General features: G+C 40.4%; 1 protein-coding gene across 1 annotated transcript in view; it reads left to right on the plus strand.

Annotated features, from left to right (window-relative positions):
• Window positions 1-16,380, plus strand: part of ELP4 (elongator acetyltransferase complex subunit 4) — a 160,979-nt gene extending 144,599 nt beyond the window's left edge. The window contains exon 10 of the mRNA XM_068399864.1: window positions 15,857-16,380. Coding sequence (XP_068255965.1) covers window positions 15,857-15,988 — 132 coding nt within the window. The 3' untranslated portion in view covers window positions 15,989-16,380. The remainder of the gene's footprint in view (window positions 1-15,856) is intronic.
• Window positions 16,381-26,687: the final 10,307 nt, after the last annotated feature.

Here is a 26,687-nt window from a genome sequence, read left to right on the forward strand (position 1 = left end):
TAATAGTAATGACTGTATGTTAACTAATAATCGAATACAATCCCCAAAATTTATTCTGATTTAGGAAATAGAGTGTTTCTTAAGTGTAATGGCTTTGGAAAAGCCGTAGAAATGTTTTTCCTGAATTCACTGGATTGTGTACTACAGTTATTGTTAGTTATTGGAGGATACCATTAATTAGTTGAGTTGGATTGGATTACCTGGTTTTCCGGGAAAGACAGGCTTATTAGAAAGGTCAGTAATTTATACTACTACAAAAATTCTTTTGTTCAGCCCAAGAATGACCTAGTTTTGCCTTTTCTTTTATATCTCGATGAAACTCAGAGATGCAGAAAGTAGGGCAGAAGATACTGATGAGACATTTGCCCAAATAATGTGGTCAGTTGCTGTTAGGTTATTAACTAAGTTCTTGTTCAAGGAACGAGTTATCAAGCTAAAGTACTGTCGAGTCAGAGAGCACGTGCACAAGCACAATAAACTGTTAAGAACAGATATTCCTATAAAAGGATTGACTTACAGTTTGGCTTACTTTTCATCTGGTGTTATTATTGATGTGCAAATATCTTAAATCAAGTGGTTTATGATATTGAATGAACTCATTATAGTCTGATATTGAGATTGGTTGTAGACTGTGGAAGCGATAGCGAAGGATGAAAAAAATATTTTTTATAATTATAGCAAACCAAACCGTTTCATATTATTCCACTGCATATTTTGAAGTGAAAACCTCTTTGTTTTCTATGTCTCTTGTCAAAAATACGAAGCTTTAATATGTCAGTGCCGTCTATTCAAATGGAAAGAACCATTTAGATTTTTTTTTTCCTTTAGAGCCTCATCTTTTTCCAGTGCTGTAGCTGTTCCCCCTGGCAAGTTCCAGCTACATTCAAAATATTCAAATAAGATCATCTGATAAGGTTGCCTGGTCTCTTAGGTTTTTACTTATTTGTAGGAAGAAATGTTTAAATGGTATTTTGAAGAAATAATTATACAGCGAGTACAAAACATATTTCTTACTGGTATTTCTTCCCTCCCTCCAACCTGTTTTCATGCTATGGGTCAGGACTTAACAGCTCTCAAGAGTGTCTGGCTGAATAGCAGCAGGCTTCTAAATCTGAAATCAAGTGCTCTTCAAAGCACCTTACTTCTCTTGAGATAAAAACTTGAGGCAGGTTTTTTCTATCTGGCCTATTCATCAAGTATAGTCTACTGAATTGTTGACATTTCTAAACACTAAAGGGATTTTAAAGATCTTATTGCTCTAAAGAGCCTTACTTGTAGTAGGGAATAAAGAAGTGAAATGAAAATACTGACACATGAAAAGTACAAAACTAAACTGCTAGAAGCAGCTGAAAGCAAATAACTATAATTTGACATATAGTTTCTCTACAAAACACATTTTTGATATAGAAATCTGCTCAAATGTTCAGCCCTCCCCCCAACTTCCAGACAAATAGTAATGTTTATTTTAATCTCAATTAGTCACAAAAGTCTTGCATTTAATGTGGTACCAGCTTCTGTCATTCATATTTAATATATTTGTTTCAGTTTATAGAGTCCTGCTGTCTTAGATAGAGTCATTTAAAAAGGAATTAGCGTGACCCGCCTTTTAACCTTTCCCCAGCAACAACTTATTCTCTGCTTAAACTTCCTTTAAAGCATTGGTTTGCCAAAGGGTAGTCAACGTGACCACTTGATCACCAATGCAAATTTTTTATATTTTTTTTGTATAAGCATTATCAATCACTGAGTAGAAATAGGCCACAGTATGTTTTCATACCAAAACAGGTTGATCCAATAATACAGACATTAAATTACACTTCAGTGCTTTCTGAAGTCTAAGATTATTTGGTAGTAATACTACAAAAGGCTTTGTTAGCTGGAGTTTTAAACTGTAGCCCTCAGGAGTCATGGGGGATTAGTACTGGAAATAAGAGATACTAAAATATGAATTATATAATGTCTGCATCCCTACCTGGGAGTTACAGGAACTGAACATACTTCCTATATCAGTGCCGGTTTTTAGGGTGGGAAGACAATGATAGCAGAAATATTTTTTTATTCTTTTCTGGCCTGATTTTTGCCTTAGCGTGGAGCATCTGACAGTGGCATTTGCCATTGCAGAGCTGAAGTTTCTAGCTTGTGAAAAGCTGCAAACATAAACAAACTCGCCGTCTGTTTAGCAGCCTTGGTTTGTAAAAGTGCAGAATTATGCAGCAATACATTTATTTGTCTAAATGATACTTGCTTTTAAAAGAGATTAGTAATAATAGTTTGCACTTGCATAGCACTTTTTCATTTCTCTAGCACTGTTTTAAAGTGGTTGAATAATTTGTGTTTCTCTACACATAATAATCCTGCAAGGCAGATTCAGAAAATACCTGTAGCAAAGAACTTGCCCATGCATGAAAAGCAAAATAATTTAAAAAAAAAAAAAAAAAAAAAAAAAAAAATTAAAAGCTCCAGAAAATTAGTCTGCTTCAAAAAGCTATTAAATTGTTCCTATCCCTGAAGCTTTACAAATGTGCTAATTGTTGTGTTCTGGTCATGTAATATGTTTCTGCACGAAGTTAAGGTGCTGTTGCCAAAACCCTTGTGCTGTCTGGGGGAGGGACTGGCGGGCCGTGGAACACGGGGTAATGAATCTTCCCTTTGGGCAGCGCGTGCTTCAGGTCTGAACGCCCAGAAATGCTTCACAGATGTGCTGGGCTGCCTAGCAATGGAAATTTTCTAATTCTAGCTGACCTAAAAAAGTAAATAGACTGCTGAGTGTGGGGCTACTCACAGTATACGTGGGGCTACTCACAGTATACAACAACAATACCCCCCCAGCTAGCATTTATATTTTGCCCCCCTACATGCTCCTTCTTCATAACCAGCGACTTGCCAAACCTGTGACACTGGTCTCTTGAAACAGAGGCGTTCAGGGACATATTGTGTGGGTGGTTTGCGTGGTGTAGTCGAATGTAAAACAATACAGCTCACACTGTCTCCGTGCTTCCCAGAGCAATCCTGCATGCCTTGGAGAGATCCTGTAAGTAGACACATTGGCCCTTATCAGTAACTCATGTAGAGTCATAAATAATGTGTGCATTTGCATGTATAGTTACATATTGTGTTTGTGTTTGTACACACAACCTCTGCAATTGATGTATAGGAGGAGATCAGCATTGTCAACGTATACAAAACGTAGAAAAACCTCTGAGGCAGCACTGGGGCAGCCCACAGCTGGGCTGGTCCAGAGTCTCAGAGCAGCTCCTGTTTTCCTCTGTTCTTCTTAGGAAAGCACTTCATTAAACTCTAAATTTCATAGGATCTATAGAGACTAGATACGTGAAATCAGTGGAAGCTTGTAGGCAATATGTATTTTAGCAATAGCTGGCAGAACCGTTCAATTCAGAAGTCTCTCTGCATTTCTGTTGTCTCTCTTCTTTGAGTTGGCAAATCAGGCATTGAAATGCACTTGTAGTGGAGACTTGCCAGTGTGAGTGACCTATCTTGGAGCGTAACCTTTCTGTGAAGTGTTGAAATCTATCTGGACAATTTTATCAAGAGGCAGAATACATTTTATCAGTTATGTGTGTTGTTGCACACCCTCAGATAAAATGGTGTTTTTTAAATGGGTGTATTAATGAGTTTTCTGAAATGTGACAAAATATTTAAGCTGAGACAGAAGCTTGATAGATTACAGTGAACTTTAACAGATAGTCTTGAATGCGAACTCAAATATTTTGTTAGTTTTCCAACTTAGCCATAATTTTAGAGGGTGACAGTAACATTGTAGTATATTGGACCTCCTAGAACAGATGCTTCTGTCTCTGAATGCTATTTCTCCTTCCTCCTTACTTACATAGATTTTGTTTGTACACACGGTGTCTTGAACACTTCTCAGGCTTCACAGTAGAGAGACACAAGTTGTTGTAGAGCAGCGTAGGCATTGCCAGCAACTCTGGAACGTTTCCAGTGAGCCATCTGTGGTTTGATGTGAAATCCTTACTTTGTGGCATGTTACAATGTCCTTCAAAGAAAGAGGAGATATAGTGGAGGCACTGACTCAGTGAGAAGCTACATATAGTTGTAGGACTGAATTCCTCCCCTTGACCTTTTACACCCCAAGTTAAGAATTTAGCTTAAGCTAGTCATCCAGGTTTCCTGAATAATCAGCAGAGATGGGCAAGCACTTGCAAGCATGATTCATCTCATCCTAAGTATGTAATATAGGTTAGACTGAATGGCTGACTTGTAGACAGCTGCAATTAGGTTGAATGAATCCGTCAGGGAAGAGAATGTGACATTAACATTAACATCCATCCAGACTATCCTGAGAGCCCTAGAATTACTCAGACTTGCATCACAGATCCCACACTCCTCTTACGTAAGCTCAGGGAGGAGAAAATCAGCAAAACGAACAGATCTACAGGAGAAATATTAGTCTGCTTGGTTTGGGCATAGATGATACCACCAGACTCATGAACTACTGTTTGAGTTTAGAACAGTATTTCCCTTCAGCATTTAGACAATGTATTCCAATCTCAACTATAACATGCCTAGATAATAGATCTCCTCCTCCCTTCCATCTTTCCCTTTCTTTACTCCATCTTCTCTTCAGCCCTTTGTCACTCAATTTCTTCCCCTATGTCTCTTCTCTTTCACTCACCTTTCTATGCAGTATTTTTTCAATTAGAAGGAAAACAAAAAAAAGCTTTGGCATTAATACAGTATTTATGTATCATGACATTTTTCCTTTTGCCTGGATATTTTATCTTTCACTTCTTCCTTTCCACCCACTTTGTGTATTCAGACTGTAAACTCTTCAGGACAGAGACAGTCTTTCAATATGTGCTTGGTAAGAGCTGGATGAGTAAGTATTGTGATAGTATGCTATGTAAGTGTTTAGTACAGTTCTGGTTGTAAGATTACCATGTATTTCTCTGAATTTTGGATCAGACAAGCAGTTGAACAGCTGTAGTCCTTGGATAGCCTATAACCATCACTGATTAATCCAGCCCCCTTTATAACACAGGGAGCTTCTTCATTATGCAGAGACTACAGTTATAATATAAAGCGGGTCTGCTACTTGTACGTGTGATTTAGAGCACTCCGCGATGCCAAACACGTGGCATTCAATCTTCCTGATATTGTTATCTTTCCCTTGTTTCCCTTCACATGTAGCAAATCATCTTTAACACACCTTGGAGTTTTTCTTTGGAATGAAAGACGTTGTTCAGACAATTGTCTGTACTTTCCTTTCCTGTCACTGAAAAGTAGTGACTAATGCTGCATATACAAAAACCCACCCACCTCTACTCACGTGTTCCTGGAACTTGTTCAACCATCTGAAATCCCCTAGGGACTCATTTTACACAAACATATACAGAACTGAATTTTCTTGGTGCAAATATCTCTGAAAGATTTTCACTTTGCAACAGACAGTGTTTAAATAAAACAAGTTTTAAATTCAGACTCAGGAATTCAGATTTTAAGTACTGCACATAGTTTTCTGGTCAGAGAACAGAAACACTACCATGTGGCATATCCAAATGAATCAGCACAATTTGAATTGAATTCTCCTGGATATTATCGTATCACTTTGTAAAGTAAGTACACTGGAAAGCTGCACTGAAGAGGCACATATTAAGATTCAGCGTTCTTAAATGTAAAACAGCTTTTACGAAATCTGTCCCAAAAGGAAGTGGGTTTATTAATGGTTCTTAATTTTGCCAGGTGTCTTTAAAGTCACTGTTTAAATAACCTCTTTGTAGTATTGTAAACCCACAACAAAACATCACTGTCCTGAAAATGAGGTGAAAGTGAGAATTACACAGGTTTCATTTTACATTCTGTAAGTGATGGAATATAAGAGTTTTGGAAACGTGTTTAAGTATTTTAAGTATTATTAGCTATATATAAGAAATTATTTTCATATTAGCAATGTGTCCTTTAGCAGACAGGGACATGTAGGTAGAAGTATTTTTATCAGCTATTCTTAGTGGAAGCCTTCTCTCAATACCTGATGTTAACAATAATTAATTTTGATGGCTCAGATTATGCTTCAACTTAAAAAAAAAAGAAATAGGAAATGCATATGGTAGATGTGCTTATTTTAATATGGGTTGATATAGCTGTGATTAGTTATAAGTCAATCACAGTTACCTGAAAAGTAGAAAATTTTAGAATGCTCTTTTTAAAGGTCAAGTCTTTTGTCTTTATAATCAGTTTAGAAAATGTATCCATTGCTGTGATTTAAAAATGGTAATGTAGCATCTGTGAATGCAGCAGAACAAGAAGAAACTGAGTTCATGTCCATTATACAGAAAAAATTGTTACCAACTGGTTTGTCTCCTGAATTTGTTAAAATACTGAGAAGATTGTAATGTGAACAGGAATGTAAGAGATTCACAGAATCACAGAATCACAGAATGTTAGGGATTGGAAGGGACCTCGAAAGATCATCTAGTCCAATCCCCCTGCCGGGGCAGGATTGCCTAGACCATATCACACAGGAACGCGTCCAGGCGGGTTTTGAATGTCTCCAGAGAAGGAGACTCCACAACCTCTCTGGGCAGCCTGTTCCAGTGTTCAGTCACCCTTACAGTAAAGAAGTTTTTCCTCAAATTTAAGTGGAACCTCCTGTGCTCCAGCTTGCACCCATTGCCCCTTGTCCTGTCAAGGGATGTCACTGAGAAGAGCCTGGCTCCATCCTCTTGACACTTGCCCTTTACATATTTATAAACATTAATGAGGTCACCCCTCAGTCTCCTCTTCTCTAAGCTAAAGAGACCCAGCTCCCTCAGCCTCTCCTCATAAGGGAGATGTTCCACCCCCTTAATCATCTTTGTGGCTCTGCGCTGGACTCTCTCTAGCAGTTCCCTGTCCTTCTTGAACTGAGGGGCCCAGAACTGGACACAATACTCCAGATGCGGCCTCACCAGGGCAGAGTAGAGGGGGAGGAGAACCTCTCTCGACCTGCTAACCACACCCCTTCTAATACACCCCAGGATGCCATTGGCCTTCTTGGCCACAAGGGCACACTGCTGGCTCATGGTCATCCTGTTGTCCACTAGGACCCCCAGGTCCCTTTCCCCTACACTGCTCTCCAACAGCTCTGTCCCCAACTTGTACTGGTACATGGGGTTGTTCTTGCCCAGATGCAGGACTCTACACTTGCCCTTGTTATATTTCATTAAATTTCTCCCCGCCCAACTCTCCAGCCTGTCCAGGTCTCTCTGAATGGCTGCGCAGCCTTCCGGCATCTCAGCCACTCCTCCCAGTTTTGTGTCATTCATAGTAAATGAGTTTAAAAATAGTTTGCCTAAGACCTAAATGCAGTTATGGGAGGATAGTTTGGCACCATTCTCTCCACAAGATAATTATTATAGATTGTGAGACACTATCACTATTTGTGAACCAAAATTCAGGACTATCATATGATTTCTGCCTGACACGGGTCTAGGCTGGTTGGAATGACTTTTCTAGTCCTTGCTGCGAGAGCTTATAATGTCTTCGGTGGTAAAGGGCTTACTGTTTTGTCACTGAGAAGTGAACTTACGTTAACTCTGAAGTATTTTTAGGTTTTGTGGCATTAATAAGAATTTTATGTCTTTTCATAGCAATATTGTCAGATTTGTGAGTTGTTACAGTTATGTCAATGTAAGTGCTATGTCACAGAATCACAGAAGCACAGAATGTTAGGGATTGGAAGGGGCCTCGAAAGATCATCTAGTCCAATCCCCCTGCCAGAGCAGGATTGCCTAGACCATATCACACAGGAACGCGTCCAGGCGGGTTTTGAATGTCTCCAGAGAAGGAGACTCCACAACCTCTCTGGGCAGCCTGTTCCAGTGTTCAGTCACCCTCACCATAAAGAAGTTTTTCCTCATATTTATGTGGAACCTCCTGTGTTCCAGTAGACTACATATCATATACATGTCACTCCAGTAGACTACATATCATATAAAAGATAATTCATTTCATCATAATACATGTCTAGTGTCTCTCAATTGGCAAACTTGGCAAGAGAAGAGGCCAAAACTTAAAGTCACCTCCATGTCAAATATTTGAACAAACTCTTCTCTCTAGAAGAAATTTAGTTTCACACCTGCACATCTTTGTGTTTATATTAAGCCCAAAGATAGTAATTTGTTTTTGCCAAGAAGACCAGTTAGTTACTGTGCTCGATGATAACCTGTTAAGAAAGCAGTAAAGTCATTGACTGGTAAGGCTGAGATGCTCTTGAAATGCGTATCTCTCAAGGATTTTGGGACCATTTGGCAGCTACCTCAGTTAGAAATGTAAGGTGTGACCTGTGGGGACGTCAGGTAAATCTGTTCATTCAGGACCTCTTTCACCACGTAAACAGACATATTGCAATGGCCTTGAAGCTATGGCTTGGGGCACTGCAAAGAATCAGTGCCACGTGTTGCCATTGCATTGAAGGTACACCCAATGTCCCTGGCGGGCTCAGCCACCGCTATTAAATCGTTCTCCCAATGACCAAATAAGAAGAGCAGAGCAGGTCCTGTGAACATAACGAGGGTCAACTACCAACCACCAGTCCTGGTGACTGCCAGACAGATCCATAGTTATGAGGCAAGTCCACTGTCAAGCTGAGAAGCCAGGGCAGCAGGTCAGGATCATACCCAGATCGGCAAGCTCCATGGTCGGGCCCTGGAACAGTGGTAGCACAGGAAAGCAGCCAGGGCCCGAGCAGAGTGCAGCTTCCCAATAAAGTGGGGAGCACCTGGCAGGGCTTTGCAAGCTCCTTCTTGCACAGCTGTTTCTCACCCAGCAGCCCAGGTTGGGGGTGCACAGCTGCACTGTATCACAGCTGGCTGTGAGCACTGGCAGCTAAAGCCTCTTGTTTGGGACAGTCTTCTTCACTGCAAAGACAAAGAGACAGCTCAGTGGCTGTGGGGTAATTTGTCATCCCTCCACCGGCTCCCTCTTTTCTTAAGGTGTAAGTTGCTTGTTTTCTTTTCCAAAGGCCTCCATGTCCTTTTCCCCAGCCTGCCTGCAAGATCTTATTCAAGAAATCTATTTCCAGTCAGGTAATGGTGACAATCACTTGACAGTCTGATAATTTTCAAGCAAGTAACGGGGTTTTTCACTCTAAGAGGAGGTTTTATAAAGCTGCATTACTAATCTCCTGCCAATTTCTCCTTAAAAGCCACCTTTTTCACAATACCTACAAAAATGCTGAAGTCTTTTCCTAGGTGCTATGATAACAGAAATAATTACTAGTAATTTTAAATGAGGTAAGAATAAAAAGACATAAAAGGGGAAACATAATGTAAGGGATGCATTATGGGCATCAGAAGCAGAAGAGGAAACAGTAACAGGAACTCGGCCTCGTACCACGGACTGTTCCCGTTCTCACTTGTGTGGGCTTTGTGGAACGGTGAAGGTTCTGCTTCAAAGAGAAATTAAGTAGGATATAAAGCTCCCCAACTAGGAGTCTGCATCTTTCATTTTCCCAGCATTCCTAAAATTCTTCTTCCCACCCCCCTCTTCCCCCTAAACCAAATCCCTTCGGCTTTGGTGACTTCAGTCTTCATGGAGTTGTAGCAAATGGAACTAGAAGGGATCTGGAGAGGTCATTAACCCATCTCCCTGCCCCAAGGCAGGACTGCAGCCATAGTAGACTAACAAGCATTTTTTTTTGGTCAAGGATCCAAATAAGTGGAATTGTAAAGATTTTTTTTTAAAGTTCGGTTTTGAGAAGTTTGGGCTCAGTTGTTAAAGCTTCATGTAACTGTTAGCAAAGTCATAAACTTAACTTCAGTGGAATTACTTTAACATATATCAAAGTGAGAACGAAATAACACCTCTTTTTTTATGAAATTCAATGATTTTGCTTCACTAATGCTATTATGTATTTGCTTGCTACAGTATTACACTTATAATAGCTACCAAAATATAATAAAGATTTTGGAGTAATATGAAGAAGAATTACTTTGGGGTTAGATTTTTGCTAATGTATGTATATCTGCTTAGCATATTGTTGATAAACATTTTCATCCTTTTTATTGCTTAAAGCATTTTACAGAAAATGTGATTTTAGTAGCCCTCAATTAATTTTATGAAATTTCACTATATCTTGAGTGTCTTCCACCTCAGTTATTTCTGAGTGGTTTAGCCAATGTAAAAACAATCTGTACAGACACACATTTCCTCAAATTTGAAAAGTAATTTTATGAACTGATTGTTGTTTATACCATGTAAGTGTAATACTGGATTTCACTAGTTGCGTCCACAATGTAGTGGCAGTAGATTTCTCAGAAGAACGTGCGCAGCTTACGTGTGTAGTTGTACAGTAATCAGTTCTTTAACATTATCTCTAGTAGCTAGCTCTTTGTTTAACCGGTCAGTGGTTACTTAGGTTCAGTCATGATTTTTACTTTATTTTCAGTCCTTTTAAAGTCAGTTAAAGCCTGCGTACTGTTTCTATGCATTTTGTAACTGAGGTATGATCAACATCAGGAGAGGTTGTTAGGAAAACTGCTTGTCAATCCTCTTAATACTGAAGAGAAAAAAAGTCTTACATTGCAAAGTATGTTTTTTATAATAAATCTGTAAAACAGTCCACTTGATACAATAAGCTACACTGGCAAAAGCACTTGCTAGTATTTGTGTCTGCTAGGGATTTTGTTTAAAAAATGAATTACACCCCAACCAAATGTACCAGCCCACTGGAAGTTCCTAGAATAGCCATGACTTGGGTCTTTATGTCCCAGTGTTACAAGGCAGAGCAGTGTCAGAAAACCCTCGGTGCTGTATCTGGTCCTGTGCTGGGACTGCACTGCCTGATTGCTCGAGGTCCCTTCTGGCCTGTTGTTTGACATATTCTTATCTTCCACTTATACTTTTTTTTTCCCCCCATTGAGAACAAATAAAGTAATTAGAAGTTTTCTTCAGGCGGAGGGAGGAGCAGAGGCAAAGTATGTAATAAGTTTTGTCTGAACTGTTTTCCTTTCGTAATGCATGCCCTAAAGCTGTGTGCTTAGCTGGGTTCAGTGTAATTGTTCCTACCACCACAAAGCCTTCGGGACCTGCCCAAAACAGAGCAGGCGGGAAGCACCAGCACTCGCGTCATGGCCCTTCCCTAGCCGTGCCTTGTACAGTGACAGCCCTCTTCCATAGCCAGTTATTTCTTAATCGAGTGAATGAAGCTTAGAGCCTGATTCTGAAGATCCTAAGTTTGAACCCTTCTGACAGCCTGCATGGGTGAAAATAGTGTGTAGTTACTAGTAGTGTGTAGTAACTAGATCATGTAGTTAAACACACTTTAATAATGCAGATACACAATTAACTTTGCACAAAGGAAGTTTACTCCAGCATTCCCTAGTTTTTACGCAAACAAACTTCACCTTTCTTTGATACAGGCTTTAAGAAATAATCACAAGGAGGGTGATTATAGGATCCTATTTTCACTTACCAATTTACTTTTGCCAGACTATGACCATTTTACCTTAAAATATTGCTGCCCTGCCAGCTTGCTGTAGGCTATGGGAAGGTTTGTATTTATCCACACACTGGAATATTTTAGTGAAAATCTTCAATTATTTAAAAGAACGAATGAAAATACGCAATTCTGTGTCTAGAATTTATGCCAGGGATGTGTTTTTGCTGTCCTGTGAAAATCCACGGGTTTGGCCCAGGCACACTCAGTACTGCGCATTCAGCTTGACCCTTTTCCAGGGATGTACCTGCTTTTTGGACCATGAGATGAGGCACTGCCTGTGCCTGCACCCTGGGCAGGGACACCGGGGCAGAGGAGAGGGGCAGGGGCAGGACGGGGGGATGGAAAGCAGTGCCAGCAAGAGAGAGAAGGGCAGATAAAGAACAACAGGTGGGAAGAGGAGGAGGACAAAATAGGGGATGGGGAAGACAAGGGGCTGAGGCAAGGAAGGGTGGCCTGGCGCTGAATTTGGACCTAGGCATTAGGAACAGGAGCAGGGGATGGAATATGGGCAGAAATGGGTAAGAGAAACCCAGGGCTGGCAGGAGCAGGAATGGAGAGCTTGGGCACAGAAAGCTGCGACAGGCTGGGGCAGAGGCTGGAGAGCGCAGAAAACCAGAGAAGGGGCATTTTTGTCATGAAGAGCAGTTGCAGGTTGGGAGGCTTGGGCAACGAGGGCTGGGATTGCTGTTGTGAGTTAAATCAGCCTGATTCCTATCAGACTGATAAGAGAAAGAGAGATTGAAAGGGATGGAGGTCACAGCCTCAGAAATAGCAGAGAAGTCTGTCCACCAGACAACATTTTGTCCTAAACTGGGACTTTAAATGTGATTGTTTCTCTGTGGTCAGCAAATATCTGTGAAGATGTCTGATCATTCTGTAATGCTGGTGTTCAAAAAGGCTCACAGCCTATTCATGCTACCACTTACTGCCTTAGCTCAAGTGACCGCAATGTCCCTACCGGTGCCAAAAATAAAGGCCTGTTGTTTAACCTGTGGATGTCTGTGTAATGCTATGCAATGAATTTCCAGTTTGTGGTTTAAAATTTAGAATATTTGCAGCCCTGTTTGTATTTTTAAGCCATGCACAGAAAACATAAGGAATGATATTCTGAAATGCCTCTTCAGGCTTTATTCAGAGGTAGCGTGTGTTTGTGTGTGCTATGATTCAGATCTTAATGGCAGGATAACATTCAGTTGTTTTCCGAGGACCCTGGTGTTGTCTGTTGTTCAGAATATGTCTGATCTGAGGATGAATGTGGCATACAGAGTGAAATATGCTTCCTGGAAAACCAGCAATTTGTTGTAATGTTTGAAAATTGGGATTGTAGAGAGGGAGAGGATTGCAGGAGGGATGGGCTCGTAATTAAGACGATTGAAGGATATCATGGAAGGTATTATATGTCCCTGCCTATACCACTGAGCTTCCATGTGATCATGTCACTTCAACCCAGCATTTTTATTTCTGTACTCTTATTTTGTGTCTCTTGATTTCTGAGTACCTGACTTGGGGTTCTTGAAGAAATACTAAGCACTCACAGCTGCAAATGAAGTTAGCATTTGATCATGTGAAATGCTGTACAATGCTAAACATTCTGGAAAAGCAAGTCCTAGGTGCCTCAGATTGTGTTTCTGAAATTAGTAGATACGTTTTGCCATGTGTTTTATGTGCCTCAATTCCCTGTCCCTAAAATGGAGGTGACTCTGCTGCCTTATCTCACGAGAATATCAGGAAAATAACACAGTTGTTATCTGTGAAGCATTCAAGTGCTATATACTGACACGTGCTATTGAAAAGCCATTCTGTCTTCAGAACAAGGATTGAATAGTGTACAATAAATACATCAGAAAAGTTCAGAGCAAACAGTGACAAGAAAACAAAATACTGAATGGCCAGTCACTTACTGAGCAGTGTGCATCCTCTTCACTGAATAAGATGGGGGAAGAAGAGTATATATATGCGTGTATAGTGAAACACTGTATTATAACAATTACATCTGTAAAAGCCTAATTCAGTCCCACCATCCAATCTGAGGATCTTTAAGTTTTACTTTTGCCGTCTGAGTCTTTGCAAATTTAAAAATATTCCTCTATCTATTTTCTGTTTATAATATATATTAGCGAACGAACACAGCACTGACTAAGAGCTGTGTAAATATATAAGATTTTTTTCTTTTGACCACACTTGGAGCCCAGGCCAGTGTGGCAGGGTTTGCAGTTGTTCCCTATGTGTGATATTAGTTAGTCCCTGCGTAAGATGAGTTTGCTGAGGCTCGGTTCTGTTTGCTCTTCATCACCTTGTTCTGAATCCATGTGGCAGACTTGGCAAAAGGGTCAGTAATGGCAGGAGGAAGCCAGCGGTACTACATCTCCCCTGGAGGAAGCCACTGCTCCCGCTCCCCGGTGAGGGCAGAGAGATGCTAACAGTGAGTGGGAGAAGGTTGGATTCGTTCACTTGTCCCTCCGCCTCCCGCATACCAGATACCCTGTACCCTGCTAGCAGAGTACTCCACACATTTTTGGAAAGAAAATGTGACAGAAAGATCTGCCAAGTGCTCCCCAGCACTTCCCGGCTTTTCCTCATCCTTCGTTTTCTGGTGGTTACAGCCCTCGTCGTACAATCCAGGTTGTACATTGACCCTTTCCTAGCAAACGTTTTTCTCAGCAGACAAACAAGGTAGGCACATGCCCTAGTTTATATTGTGTTGATGTAGAAATGAGGCATCAGGGACCACAGTTCACATCCACAGCCGTGCTTACCCTTCTTAGGAATACGGAAGAACTATAAGTGAAGGATACCATACCACAGCACTGATTTTAATACGGTGAAATGTAAGAGCTGCGTAGTTACTAAATGGTATACACAGGGTGTGCTTTTTGATAATAGATTGTGCTTCATAGGCAAAGTGCTACAAATAAATACATTTCTCCTATTGCAAAACTGAGATATGTCATCTCGCCCTGGGCGCAGGCTTTCCTACTCCACATGCGTTACTTTATGCATTTCCTTCCCTTGGAGAAGACAACAACCCAGCACACATTCTTCTCCCTGTGCTGCCCACAACCAGCAGTGGCCAGTGGTGGGAAGCACTTTGGAGCACCTCTCAAGTTATGCCTGATTGCACAATCTCAAGCCAGCAATGAATTGAACAGTCAGCCCACTGTAAATACAGATATTTCTTATGCTTTTTAATTGAATTCTTATCCTACAAAAGTTGCAAAGGTACTGAATAAAAGGCAGCTGTGTTTACGTGTTGTGATAAAAGCAAAAACATAGCAAAAGCAGAGAATGAGGACAGTCCACACAGCCTCCTAAGATAGTTTTGCAGCCATTACTGTTATCCTGTTCCCTTCAGAAGCATGTGGATTTTAAAAGAAGAGCCACGCAGTTTAGCCTTTGCCTACTAAATCTTTCAAGAAATGTGTTCCTGCCGTGATACCAGTTTCATGAATTATTGCACTGTGTAGAAAATGCTCAACTGTCTCATCTGACCGGCTTTCAGTACCTCACTGTGTCCAAAACCAAGCCAGCAATTAACCAAGTAAAGCCTCAGTTTTACATTAATTTTCACCTTACTTTACAAAAGCTAAATGGTAATGTCATGTCTTCTATGTATCTCCAGTGTAAAAGATCCTCGGAGAGTTGAAATATTTTTGTCATAGTTGGAAAATAATTTTTGTTATGCAAGGACTGTGGGCTGTGGACAACTGTGTAACTTGTGTCTCAGTTTCCTCATCTGTAAAATGGTTGTAATGTTCCTACAACTCACAAGGGATGGCAAGGTTTGATTAGCATATATGAGTACCTTTTACAAATGCCACTACTATCACTGCTCGCTTGTATTAACAACTATAAGTAGAATATGAAGAAGAAACATTTAGCAGAATAATGCTGCAACCAGGGTGAGCCCTCTCCACATTTTGACCATCACATCATTTATTTTCAGACTCTGCCACAAAGTATGCATGTTTGAAATAAAACTACACTTATATTGTAATGCTGTAGAAATCAAAGGACTTGATGTAGGGATTGACAGACAGGCAAAACACTTGCTTTTAAAGGCAAAATGCCCATAGATATAATTAAATACCTTGAACAAATTTGGATTTTGTTTAGAAAAGTTTCATGAGGAAAAAAATCTATTCCAACATACAGAATCAAATATATTGAAAACATACAAAACTGTTTCCAGGTCAGCCTAAAAGAGTGTCTGGGAAGCGTTTTATTTGTGTGGGTAAACATTGATCAGTTAGGAAAAAGACTGCATTTTGAAATATGCTGTGGAAAATTCATTCTACTGCAATTATTCTTTTTTTCCCCTCCCTCTTTTTTCCTCTCTCTCTTTCTTCTCTCTCTCCCTGTCTCTCTCTCCCTCTCTCTCCTGAAAATCTCCTGCCACAGCGACTGCATTTGCCTCCAGACTTGTCAGACACAGTGAGCCGCGCAAGCAAACAGGAGCTGGCAGGATCCGCCAAACTGCTGAGCTCAGGATGTGGTGCTATGGCCATCGGCAAGAGGCACCTGGACTTCTAGTGATTTCTACTTAGCAGTTTTACTCAGATTTATATGACACTCTAATTATGAGTGTTAATGACTTATATAAATATTTTTCTTAATGATTTGACCCAGCAGTCTTTAAAAATACATGTTATCGTATGGTGCCTTTTGTTGTTGTTGTGGTTTCTTTGTACTAATCTTGGGCTGGTTTGGGTTTTGCTTTTTGTTAAAGCTTCTGGTGTGTTGGGTCCTGCCATTGTTCTGCTCGCCTGGAAACATACAGTATTTTGTTCCTTTCCTTGAAATATGAAAATTACTCTTGCCCTTTCATTTCTAGATGGTTTTTTACAATAAAAATAAAGGGACATTTTTCCCAATGGAATTTTTATATACTTACATTTAATATTTTGTATGAATAATAAGTTAAGTTGGATGGTTTATTGAAATAAAGGAAAGAAACTAAGCAATTCATTGTCATGTGTTATTCCAAAAGCAAACTACACAGTTATGGTTTTAAAAACATTAATTTTTGTCATTGAAATACCATTCCTAAATTTCAGGAAATGTTTACATTAGTTTATTAAATATGTAATAATACATTTGAAATATATAATATAGTTTTTATTCTAATATGCCAGTAATTAAGAATGGTTGTTTTTTGAATCAGAATATATTATAGATAATTACTTTGCCTTATGGCTTACTACGTGCATTAAAATACACGTGAATGGAATTTACTAACCAGAGAGAAAAGAATTGATTTCCTTATGTAGTTCAAAACAGTAATCCTAAACAATTGAAGTCAGCACTATGAAATTATGTCAACAGACATAATTCAAGATTGAAATTCAAACCGACAGCTACGTTAGTGCTAGCAAACCAGAAGAGTGCATTTGAGCTCGGGGAAGGGTATCACAGCATGCTGGTCTAAAGCAGGGCAGAATACACAAGTAATTCAGGCTTCTGTACCCTCAGATACACAATTTGTGAACTTCTCAACTGTTTTGTGTGTATCTCTGTGTATATCTCATCAAACAAAAGAACGGTAAAGCAAAGCTGACCTGTAAATTAAAGTGGTTTGCATTCTTTCTTCTGAGGCTGACTTCCATTTTGAAAGGTAATATCATCTTCTCTGCAGAACTTCCAAGCCACCCAGCTGTAAGATTGCATTACAGTTTCAAAATCTAGTCTTTATAATAGTGTATTACATGGCTGGAGTGAAAGTGACTCTTCAAAGAATGCGTTAATAGGATGCAATAATGGTAACTTATTTTGATGAGTTTGGAACCAAGAGTTGGTGGTTTGCTTTTTTTTCCTGCAATCCAGGTTCTTCTTTATTTTTTTCTTGACAACACTGTGTAAAACAAAGCCACAGCTTTTAAAACTGTCTAACTAATATGATGAATGTCAATCACTTAAAAAACTCCACTGTAGCATAAACACATACTGTATACAGCTTTTATTCTGAATTAGAATAATTGAATCAATGACAGTGATTTGCCAGGATGTCAAATCTATCCATCATATCCTGTCACTACCAGTTTATTTTTTGTGATCAAAATCAAAAAGACTACTATTTTGTCATCAGCTATTTCATTAGTAGTAACAATCAGGTTTTCTCTTCTGTATATTTTAGATATGCCTGTTATATTTTTTATTTCTAAAGACACAAATCCTTTTTAAATCTTTTCAAAATAAAGTTTCAGAACTGAACTGTCAGTTTAATAAAGCAAAAAGACATCTACTTTCCTATGCCAATATATTTAAAATATTATCATTGATGTCTCAAACATTTTATGTGTAACATTGAATGGAAATTCTCATTAGATACTTAATTGTGCCTTTTGAAAGCATGAAATAATTTCAATACATAGGATAAAGTGATTTTTAACAAAGGTGAAGTTTTACATAGTATGTCTTTTTTAATGTAAATAACACAAACCACAGTATTTCTTTGTGAAATATAAAGTCACGAGACACATAAATTGCTGCCAACGTACTTAAATAGGTCATTGACTTAACATACAGGGGAGAAAATATCATGAAAGTCACAGTCGATTTCTAGTCAGTGTATTAACTGAAAATTGTTAGCGAGTAGCGTGTGTATTCCATGTGTGTATATGTGCGTCTTATGCATGTATAAGACTTCAATTTCAAAAACTTTGGTAGATTAATATTAAAGCTGACAAATATTTTCAATAATAAGGGAACTCCTTCTGCAAATCTGGATTAATTTTTTTTCTGAGTCACTAAACATGCTTTGTAAAATAAGTGTTAGAGGATACAGATGTACAGTGTTGTTTACCTAAGGCAAAAACATGGAGCAAGATTTCTCTTCTTTTCTTCCAAAATATCATATCAGTTACAACAACATATGACAGTGACTTGGCTAATCCAGTAAACTGATAAGTGAAGTAATGCTATGTACGTGCTACCTGGTAGTATGTAGATATATAGTAGATACAGTGTAGATTTCATTTATTGCACCAGAAGCAATTTTGACTTGGGAAGCAGGAGAAGTGTTTACATGGTGATTTGCTGTGACTTTTCCCCATAACCACTGTGTGACTGTCAAGCCCCTGTGTACAAAACGTCCTTTGATTCTTTCTTCTCTTGGTTTGAAGACAAATATTTAATGAAGGGCTGCAGCTCAGGTAATCGAAGAATGGGTGCAGCCTCTTTTGACAGGCTGCTGCAAGTGCTACCTGCTTCTTTTTGCATCTTCAGATGTTGGCTTGGATGGAAAATCTGTGCAATCCTCACTTGTGCTCAGAGGGCTCTTTTCCGCAGAGATTGCGGTACGAGGCTTTTTTGTTTGTTGCAATTTTTTAAGCGGAACTTCCTACTTTTTACCAGGCTACAAACTGAAACCACTGAACTCAGCAGGGAAACAATAGATTCATCCCAGTGAAGACGTTCCCAATTCAGCACGAGAACCTGATCTTTACATAATTGTGACACACAGTCAAGAAAGCAGTAATGAAATTTAAAATGTTATGTCTTTAATATGTCAAATAAGAATTCTTTATATAATTTCTGTTGTGTTGAGGTTTTCAAAATAGAAGTATTTGGAACATGAGAAGAATATTGTGATAGATTAAGTCTTTTTCTATGTTTGTATAGAAATTTCAAAAGCAATTTCAAGGATGCAACTGAATGCAATTTTCTGTAACAGTAGCTACAAGCATCTGGAAATGGGCGTTCAGCTACTTCACATTTGATACATATGGTAGTACGCCACTGATTTCATCTTTAAATTTAATATAAAATAGTGATGTTGATCCAAACATGGCTTTTGGAAAAGTGCAAAAGTCTAACTTACAAAAATCCTTTACTATGCCAATATTGGAAAGTGAGCTATTAATCAAGTTTTTCTGAAACCACAAGGTTGTAACAAATCCCTTTTAAAAAGTATGTATGTTACAAGTATTACACACGCAAACACACACACACATTAAACCAGTATTTCTCCAGGATCATATATTAGGAATCTAATGAAGTGTTGTTCTTATTTTGCCTCTGCTGGAGAAAGGTCATCCATAACTGCAGAGCACAACAGAAATAGGAAAGAAGATGCTTTTATGCCTTTAAGAGGTGGTGGAAGCAAGTACTATCCCCCATGACATCTCTCGGGGGTTTTATTTTATCTTGTGAGCTACCTGAGTGCAAGGCCTACATTTCTTTTTTTAATCACACTGAGCACATGATGGTGCTTATTCAATAATAAATGTACCTGTGTAGAAAAAAAGAATGAAAGTGAATCCTCTTCATCTTAAGAAAAAAGGCAGCTCGAATGGAGGGGAAAAAAGAAAACAAAAATTCCAGCACAATTTTTTTTCGGTTTCTAGTCTAATATAAGCAAATGTTAGGCTCTTTTTTTTTTTTTCCCAAAAACAGATCATTAATATAGTAGATACCTACATCTGCATTTCAGCATCTGTGTAGATAGACAGATTTTTCAGGAGTGTTGAGCATCAAGCATCCCGGAGCATCTGCTGAAAACGTGGCTGCTTATTTAAACTCCACCTTTAAACAATTTTGAAAGTTATTAGGTGCTGCCATCTTTCCGGTGCAAAAGATCTCACATCGAACTAATTTGCAGACCTTCTGTTCATATAAAAATGAAGACATCTTTTGTGCTTTCTACATTTTATTGCACGTGGATTTTCTGGTGCTGTAGAGCTTTATCTAAAAAATCTTCCAGAGAAGTCAGTGATGGTTTAGATCAGGAGCAAGCTGGTAGGATTAGGTCCAGTGGATCTTTTTTAAAATGTTAGCAGATCTAGAGAATTTGTAGCTGCATATTCCTCTATAAAAAATTGTATTTTAATGTCTTCTGGCATGGAAGGTAAATGTTAAATCCAAAATGTAGCAAGAATAAAAAAAGTCTTCACTCTATGCTGGCAGAGTTTGAGTCTGAATGTTCATGCCCTCAGAATGCGCTCAGCACATACGGCGGCAGAAGCATTCTCTTAAATGTCTTTAAACAGGTGAATTTTGGTGCACTTTTGGATACTTTTTTGGAGTTAGGTTGGAGCAAACGCACTAAACAAAGCTCTAGCTGAAATTTCATGGGGCTAGACTTATAGAAGAACAGAAATGAGATCTTGATTGGGTTTAGATATGAAATCAAGCAGTTTTCAGTGCCAATATTTTGGGAAAGCATATAAAAGCTGTAAACTTGTTTAAAATATGTTGCTTGAGTGAGACTTTTCTGCAGTTCTTAGTATGTATTTATTTGTGTTGTCTAAATATCTCAGAGCTACTACCCATCGATCAGGACTGTTTCGTGCATGGCATCATTCTTGGCCTGGGACTTGCACTGCTGCAAAACAAATTTGCCTTTCTGACCCATTTTAAACCAACAGGACAGGGATTATTCTAGCAGGATGTGATGCCAGTTCTAGCCCCATCATCTTCAGCTAGCAGCCATAGCTGGAAACTGCAGCTCCAGCACTTGATTACTGACCAGGGAAGTTTTAATGGGTCCATTTCTTCTCCAGGCACATTCAATATCTGTATGGATACAGCAGATGAATTGGTCAGACAACAGACGTATGTCTCCTATCCATCGTGTATAACAGAACTCCTGCCACCAGCATGGCCTTGCACTTGGAAAAGCTGAACTAACGAATAAAGCTGAACTCAGTCAAGACCAGATAGAGAGTGACAGGTGGAGGAGAGTGTTTGGAAGAATTCTCTGGCATGGTGAAATTTCCATTTATGGTGCTTCCCAGCCTACGTCCAGGATAGCTCAGCAATTTTGGAAAATTACTTGAGTGAGAAGGAGTTTGACAGTACACTCTTGGAGACAGTGGAGTAGCAAGTCCATCTGTGTGGGAGACAGAGCCTTCCCAGGAGCCACCTCAAAACGGGGGGGGGAGGTTCTTCACAACTAGCAAAGGGTCACAGATGCAGAGCTTCAAACATCCGCCATCAATACACTGGCTTCAGCAAGCAAATAAAACTTTATCATAACAAAACACCGGGGAAGAGGATGGAAGCACAAGCAGTATGGTAGGTAGGCACAATTACTTCATGCCTGACGGAGAGTACAGCAGATATACACAGCAAAAGAATATATGCAGGGAAGCAGAACAGGTTTGTTTTGCAGTCCTTGCCTATAGAAGACCCTATGAAGTTTTAAATATGTCCTTGCCCAAACAGGTGTAAATCAACAACAGTTCACGCAGACCAACTGAATCATAACTCAAGAAATCATCAGACCCAACAGAAGCTTAGTTTAAGTAAGAATCAAAGGGCTTGGATGCATATTTTGCAAAGTAACAGTGTTGACTTAAATTCAGAGAAACCAAAGTGGACAGCTTGCTTCTTTATAAGCAAAAAAATTATAAAATTTAAATGACGGGATTTTTATTTAATCCAGTCTGACAGAGGGAGTTTTAAAAATAAATAAACCCTCCCCTGCAGTATCTGAAACACAAAGCTGCAGACTAGAGCAGCTGAATATGAATCCAACTTTGCAGAGAGAAATGTAAAGGGTAAGATAGAAACAGTTACAGGGAGAAATATAAATTTTCTTCACTTGTGATAAGTTAACATATTTATTGTAACAACCTGAAGGTGTTTATCTGCTGTATGCAGTTCCATATAAATCAGAATCCTTATGGTGCCCTATATGTAATTTCTGTGGAATAACTGCTCACAAACTTCTCAAAATCCATCGGCATAGGCCTGACCTGAAGGAGGTTATCTGTGAATCTACAAACTCTTCTGGTGCAGCTGGAAAAGCTCGTATGTCCCAGGAGAGAACGAACTGCAATTCGCAACCCTCACCGGTTTTAGCTGCTGGAGCGTACGTGAGGTCTGTCAGGTGCCTGGAGGCAATTGCAACCTCTGCTGGAGGATTTCCTGCGACTTACAGCTCCTGTCAGGCACCTGAAGGTAGCAAGGATCCTCCTGGGTCACTCATAAAACCTCTGCTCACCATCTGACCCAGCTGCAATTTGACTTGGGAAGTCAGGCTCCAGCGCCTGAGCAACCATAGACCTCTACCAGCCCAGCAAAAAGAGTATCGTGGTCCTTTGCGGGGGCAAAGCAGCTCCAGCACACAGCCCACCGGCATCAGACGTGTTTTCACCTTCACCCCCTTCAAAATCATGATCATCTCACCAGGGATATAAGCTGGTGGGATATTACCTCGAGGGAGGAAGGGAACAGTACGGAAGGCCCTGAAATTCTCAAGTGTGTTGAAACACAGTCATCAGAGGTTCTCAATTAAACTTAAGGGAAGGCAAGTTTCATGGGGACTTTTCTCTAAAGGGCCATCTTAAAAAAAAACAGGGATTGTGGCAGCTGGAGGTTTCATGAAAATCTGTCACACATGTCAGCTGTACATGTTAAAGGACTGATTGAATCATTTCATTCCTTTGAGGTTTCATTTCTGTAGCCCCTATGAAAACACCTTCATCTTCCACATGGTCGCTGTTGAAAACTATCTTAGGATAGTAAACTATCCTAAGTAAGCTACCCTAAGTAACTGCCTGCTGATACATTGGGTTTTTCTTTCTTTACATCTAAGAGAATATTAGGGGAGGAATTAATTTAAAATGTGTTCTAAAGCAAGGAACTTGCCAACCTGGCTCCTATCCAAACTGTACTACCTTTACTACCACACACCTCATGCAGATTGCTCCATCCTCTGCTATTTTCTCTAAGAACTACTGAACAGATAACATATGTGAGAGACTTGCCTAACATCATTCTCCAGCAGTAATCCAAAGGGAGCTATATTCCATGCTTTGTTTTCCACCCAAAGAGGAGGAACATTTCTTCTGCTTCTCCCACACCGTGCAGGGCAGGGGCTCCAGGGGTCCCTGCACACTTCAGCCACAGACACGCTCCCGCGGCTGCCTTCTCTCTGCAGCAAGACACGTGAATACTCACCATCTGAACAAGACCGAACAGCCATCACAGACTCTACTCTCACATCTGTAATTCATATGCCTATTTCTAACGGGGGGAGGGTTGTATTTTGGTATTTGTAGGTGCCAATCACACTTTTGATTAGAAACAGGGCTGCGCGAGCTCATTAAGCAAGCAGGTGTCTTGTCAAAGAAGAGTTATTTAAAAAGAAGATGCTACACCACTCCCAGAGCAGAAGAGCCTTATCAGCTGCATGTGGAGCAATGCTCAACTGCTGAAGCTGAGGACAAGAGCAAATGGAAATGAACTGAAAAAAAGAAGAAAAAAGAATGATACATTTTCAGTTTTCCTAGTGCTGCTTATACCATGGAAATGCAGAACAAATTTAAAACTTAACATAACTCTAAACCTGCACATATTACCCAGAGAAAATGAGATAATATATTTTAGTCAGGAATACCAGAAAAATCAATTAAAAAAAAAAAAAAAAAAAAAAAAGCCCGACACTTTTGGCCATGGAAAGTGAATTAAATAGGACTACCGATGGCTGGAAAGCCTGGGGGAGGCGATGTGTGGTATCAGTCCCAGATTATTCTTTGCAGCTGTAATCTTGCCCCCAAAGATAAATCCCATGTTAGGCTGCCTAAAGTAAACCGGCCTGTGGGGGCATTTTGCTCACTTTATAAATAAAAACCTAGCTAAAAAGAAGCAGTGAAATCCCCTTTCTGTGTTACAGACTGGGTGAGAAAGCGGTGCTTTCTGCCTCCTCGAGCAGGGCACACACTGGCTCGTGCTTACCTTTTAAAAACAATTAAAACCGGTATCTGCACGGTGCGAGGCAATCCCGACACGTATGTCACCGCGTGCATGTCTGCTTCGCCATCAGCGTGTGTGGCTCATCCTCTGTCTGCTCTGAGCAGTGACTGTTAGGTTAGCAGCCTTTTCACTTGTACATGTAAATATTGTATCTAGAACACAATATTTGAAATACAAAATACAGTGTTATTAAGACAGCGCTCACACATCAATTCTTGTGTGACTATAATTTGTGAAATGCCTTAGGAGGGGCTTATAAATAAAGTATAAGGTGTTGTTATGAAATACATTTCAACCAAATGCACAGAAATGTCTCATTCCTTTTGAAATCAATAGCAAAACTCCCACTAATGTCAGCGGTAAAAAGAGGAGACCCTTGGAAATTACTGTTACGCTGAGCAGTACATTACAGCAGATTTCAGTCCTTGTAAGTAATACAGCTCTAGATGATGAAAGGGGATGAAAATGGGTATTAGAGGCTGTTCAGAGCATGCGGAAGATTTTCAACTCCCGCTTCTGCGGCTGGTAGCGGTGCCTGGCGAGGCAGCACATCCCAAAGCACACAACCCCCTCGCCTGTTCACATCACTGGGGCTGCTCCGGGGCCTCGCCTGGCCCCCGGCGAGCACCCGGGAGCTGGCACGGGTGCTCAGGCCTGGGAGCCCCTGCACGCTCGGCCCCGCGCCCCAGCCCGCCCCGGGGAAAGGGCTCCTGAAAGGGCTGCGGACGCGACATGCGGCGCAAGGCTGCCTGCAGCTGCAGAGCCCCCAGCACGCACGGCAGCGGCTCTTCAAGGCAAGCAACGCTCTGGGGACCAAATGCCCTAACTTCTTCCCGATGTGCAGCCAGCCAGGGACTTTTCCCCGCCGACCTCTTTCCACAGGGCACAATAACGAGCCAGTGAGCCAGAAAGGTCTCCCCTCCACCGCGGCTAGCTGGCCTGTCACCAAAATAAGCTCGAGGTTCATCCGTGCACACAACTGCTTTATAACGTGGCTGCGACTGCGGAGGTGCGGGGCTGTGGAAGTTGGCAGCCCCACGGCACGGCCTGCCCTGAGGAAGGCTTTAGACGGTGCGTAGAGGGCTGGTGATGGCTCGGTGGAGGCCACCAGCGGCTGGACCGCAGGCGGTGGAGCTGCGAGGCCGGGAACACCCGGGAAGGGCAGGGAAGAGCTCCGGGGAGCTGCCTCTGCCCGCATCCCAGCACCTGCAGAAACAGCAACCGCGGCACAAAAGCTCTCGGGGAGGAAGGGCTGGGAAGGTCATCTCCATTCCTGGTTGAGCAGAAGGTGGCATTTAGATAACAAACTACGTTAGTAGGTATAAACGTGCTAAGTGGCTATATAAATGCTGGGTTTGTACCTGTAATTAATTGTTCCCAGAATCAATTGCGAGAGGGACTGGCTTGTTGTAGTGTTTAATGCGATCTATCTGTATCTTATATAATGTGCGTGTGCATGTCTGATAAAAATATATATAAATTTTTAAAAATCCACGTTTCATTAATATTTGCTAATGGATGTATTATAGGTAATTAAAACTACTTAATATATAAGTATATTCATATAACAAATATACTTACAACTGACCAGTAGCAATTAAAAAGAAAGATTTTAATCTAACATTTTTGCACATTTTTGCTTGCATTGACCTCTCTATTTGATTAACTTACTGCCTCGTGCTTTGAGCGAAGCTGCTCTTTGTCCCTAAAGGATTCAGAGTTTACGTGCGTTTAATCTCGTCTGCAGCGTCACCACTACCTCAGCACCACAACTCTGCTACTCCAAGTTTACAGTGAAGTGTTATCTGCAGTGACAAATATGCCAAAAGGAAAACACAACCAGCCTAGATAGTATCTTTGCTTTACAAAGGCTGCTTGTGATGCCTGTGCTTTGACTCAAAACTCCCCGCGCATTGGCTTTTTAATCATGAGATCCCTTTTTTCAGCACGGCATCGCAAGTAACAACTGCCCCACAATGAGCCGGCTTCATCGATATGGGAATGTTTAGATTTCCCTGCCAGTGACTAAAGGCCTTTAGCTTTCACTAGCCAGTCCCAGCTCGCATTGTTGTTGCCTGTTGATTTGTCTTCTCTCATTATTCCTTGACATGCAGCTCTCCACCCACGCCCACACTAACAACCCTCACACAAAGCGCATTGAGGTATTAACCAGGTTACAAGTTCAATGGAAAATTACACTAAGATTGTGCTGTGTGGCAATATAAAGGGATGGTATTCACTCTCCCAAAGAGCCTGGTAAAAACACAGCTCTTTTTTTGTTGTTTTTTCTTTTTAAGCATCCTAACAAAAACAATTTTTAGATGTCAGGAATGTAAATTTGTGTGTATATGTGTCTGTACGTACTTTATGTATAATTACAACAGACAGACATGGGCGTGCATCGCATCTCCACCACTGACTGGACTGGCACAATGCAAACTCCCCACTGGAAATTCTGCTGGATTCTGGAGTTGCATTAGAGCATCCCCAGAAACCAGAGCTAAATAAACAACCTCCTCATGCTCTCAGCTGC

This window comes from Nyctibius grandis, chromosome 4 (assembly GCF_013368605.1).
Source record: "Nyctibius grandis isolate bNycGra1 chromosome 4, bNycGra1.pri, whole genome shotgun sequence".
Classification (NCBI taxonomy): domain Eukaryota; kingdom Metazoa; phylum Chordata; class Aves; order Nyctibiiformes; family Nyctibiidae; genus Nyctibius; species Nyctibius grandis.